Source organism: Camelus dromedarius, chromosome X (assembly GCF_036321535.1).
Source record: "Camelus dromedarius isolate mCamDro1 chromosome X, mCamDro1.pat, whole genome shotgun sequence".
In the NCBI taxonomy this organism is placed as follows: domain Eukaryota; kingdom Metazoa; phylum Chordata; class Mammalia; order Artiodactyla; family Camelidae; genus Camelus; species Camelus dromedarius.
Genome location: NC_087472.1, coordinates 17,335,710 through 17,338,672, shown reverse-complemented (window position 1 = coordinate 17,338,672; position 2,963 = coordinate 17,335,710). Strand labels below are relative to the sequence as shown.

Below are 2,963 nucleotides of genomic sequence, written 5' to 3'. Positions count from 1 at the left end.
TGGACTCTGAAGGTAAAGAGAGAGGGTGGCATCTTGCCTTATGCAAAAAATGTAATGTAGTAGAAAGGAAGTTTCAAAATCAGATAGTTCTAAATTGAAATCTAAGTTCCACTGCATTAAAGCTGTGTGACCTTGGACAAATCACCAAACCTCTCAGGGACTCAGTTTATTTACCTGTAAAATTAAGATAATAATATTTGACTTCCAGAGCTGTGGAGAGGATTCAAGGAATAATCTATTTTAAATTGCTAGAATAATGCCTGAGACATGGTTGGTGGCCAAATAATGTCACCTACCTCTCCTTTTCTTTTCTGTCCTTCCTTTACTGCATGGGACATTATGGAAATCTGGGTGTAGGGAGAGAGAAGAATTATGAAGTCTTCTTGAGAATGTTCCCAAATGCTTCCTTCACATCTTTGTTACTCAAACTGTATATTATAGGGTTAAGCATAGGGATGATCATTGTGTAGAATACAGAGACAAGCCTGTCCCTGCCTATTAAGTACTCAGAGATTGGGCACAAGTAAATGAACACTGTGGTTCCATAGTATAGGCTGACCGCTATCAGGTGGGATGCACAAGTAGAGAAAGACTTGTGTTTGCCCTGGGCTGAGGGTATTCTGATGATAGCCAAAAAGACACATGTGTAGGAGGCCAGGACTATTGTCAGGGACACAGACACATTAAAACCACCACAGGCAAAGAGGAGAAACTGAAGGACCTGTGTGTCAGAGCAGGAGAGTTTTAAAAGGGGAGGGATTTCACAGAAGTAATGAGTGATGACATGGGACTTACAGAAGGTCAAATGAAAGATTGTACTAGTGAGGAGCACCGCATTTGTCAGGCCCACTGCATAGCTGGCAGCCACTAGTTGCAAACAGAGCCTTGGGGACATGATAATATGGTAGAGCAGAGGGTTGCAGATGGCCACATAGCGATCATAGGCCATGGAGGCCAGGAGGAAGAACTCAGTGACCACAAAGATCACAAAGCAGCTTGTCTGGACCACACAACCAGAGAAGGAAATGGTTTGGCAATCAGAGAAAAACACAATCAACATTTTAGGGACTGTGACTGAAGAATAACAGAAATCAATAAAGGATAGTTTACTGAGGAAGAAATACATGGGAGTGTGGAGTCTGGAGCTGACCACAATGAGAACAAGGATGCCCAGGTTTCCAACCACTGTGAATGAATAGATGATGAAGAAGAGGGCAAAGAGGATGGGCTGAAGCTGAGAATCATCAGTGAGGCCCACAAGGAAAAATTCACTCAACTCACTGGCATTGCCTATTCCCAATAGGCAACTGCAGGTCTGCAAGAGGGATATGCATGACAATAATGAGTTCAAGTCCTTAAACAGAGATGTACAGGGTCTGGTCATGGTTACCTAGGACATGACATATTCTGTATGTCAACTATGACAAATGCTTCATCCTTGCTCACCTATTTCTTGCTACCTTCCAGCTAATTGGATACAAAGTTTAAAGGCATGAGGATGGAATATGGAGTCAGAAGAATGGGTCTGAATCTCAGTTTTTGCCACTTATTATCTCTGTGACCTTGGCCTAGTGTCTTAACCTCTCTGAGTCTTCTTTGTTAACAGGGATAAAACATCAGTCTTGTAAGACTGGCTGTAAGGACTAAAGGTGATGATAGGTATATATAGAAATATCTAACAGTGCCTGGGGAAAAGAGCAGGTACTCAATGAATCCTAATTTCCTTTCTCTTTCCCAGCACTGAAACTGTCTTTGACTAAAGTTTAGCCTGAGCATAAAGTCAAGGTCATAAATATTAGGGGACTCTTCAGACTTACTAGCTCTTTCATTATCAGTTGTGTATCTGAGGGACAGCAAGGGATGAGTGGAGGGGAAATATCAAACAATATAATTTAGAAGTAAGAGGGCAAGCTCCAGGGTCAATTATATGTGGGTTAAAATCCAATTCTGTGGCTTACTAGCTGCATGACTTTGGGCAAGTTAGTTAACCTGAGTTTCAGTTTCCTCATCTTTAAGATGAGAGTACCAAATATTTCCTACTTCATTAATTTACTGTGAAGATGATAAAATAATTCATGTAAAGCACTTAGCACTGTGTCTGGTACACATTAAGCACGTGGTAAATATTAGCTTTTATCATGATTGGAAACTCCTGGTTTATCTGTTCAAACCACACAGAAGCCCCTTTTACATTCTGCCACTTACCCCTTACTAAGAATCCCTTCCTAACTGAACTCCTGTTATTAATCATTGTGTTGTAGTTCTCCAGTGTGTTGAGGCAGTAAAAAAGGGTGAGACTACTACTCTCATTTAATACTGATTTAGAGAGGGAGAAATCCAAATATCAGGGCATCAAAAGGAAAGGTAAATTGCCCAAAGTTGCCCTATGATTTGGTGTAACTGCCAGAACTTGAACCCAGGTGTCCTGTCTAGAGTATTCCTCCCACTTGGAGGAGGTAACAGCCTCTGACCTCTTTTCTTTCAGAAACATGGAATCCAAGTCCTTATCAGAACACAGGGTGCTGATTCACCTATAGTTTCTTGAGAAATCACAGCGTTGAATTCTGCTCAGGGTCATTTCCATCCTTTCTCTTAATCAGGGAGATTGCCAATCTCTAATTGCCCTTTATTTTAATATTGTGTTTCCTGTTAAGACCTAGGATAGTGGAGGACAAATTATAGCATCGCATAGAGAATTTATATAAGTGGATTTAGAGTCAGAACTCCTGGATTTGAGTTCAGATAACATGCTATTTTTGGCTCTATAGCATTTGGTAAGTCCTTTCTGGGCCACAGTATCTTCATCTGTAAAATGGGCATAATAACACTTGGCCTTCTGAATTTACAAGATTGCTGCAAATATCCTATGACAGTCCATATGAAAATGCTTTGTAAAGTATAATAATAGTCAGGGCAAATACTCAGAAAGCATGCACTGGGATAGCCAGGTCAACTTTTTAAAA

General features: G+C 40.7%; 1 protein-coding gene across 1 annotated transcript; it reads right to left on the bottom strand.

The window, feature by feature from the left end:
- Nucleotides 1-370: 370 nt before the first annotated feature.
- Nucleotides 371-1,384, bottom strand: LOC135320244 (olfactory receptor 5AP2-like). Its single transcript, XM_064483156.1, has one exon. It carries the CDS (start codon nt 1,382-1,384, stop codon nt 371-373), a length of 1,014 nt encoding a protein of 337 aa, XP_064339226.1.
- Between the last annotated feature and the right edge of the window lie 1,579 nt (nt 1,385-2,963).

Coding starts and splice junctions, on each gene's coding strand:
- LOC135320244 (XM_064483156.1), bottom strand. CDS start 1,384: ATGACCAGACCCTGTACATCTCTGTTTAAGGACTTGAACTCATTATTG.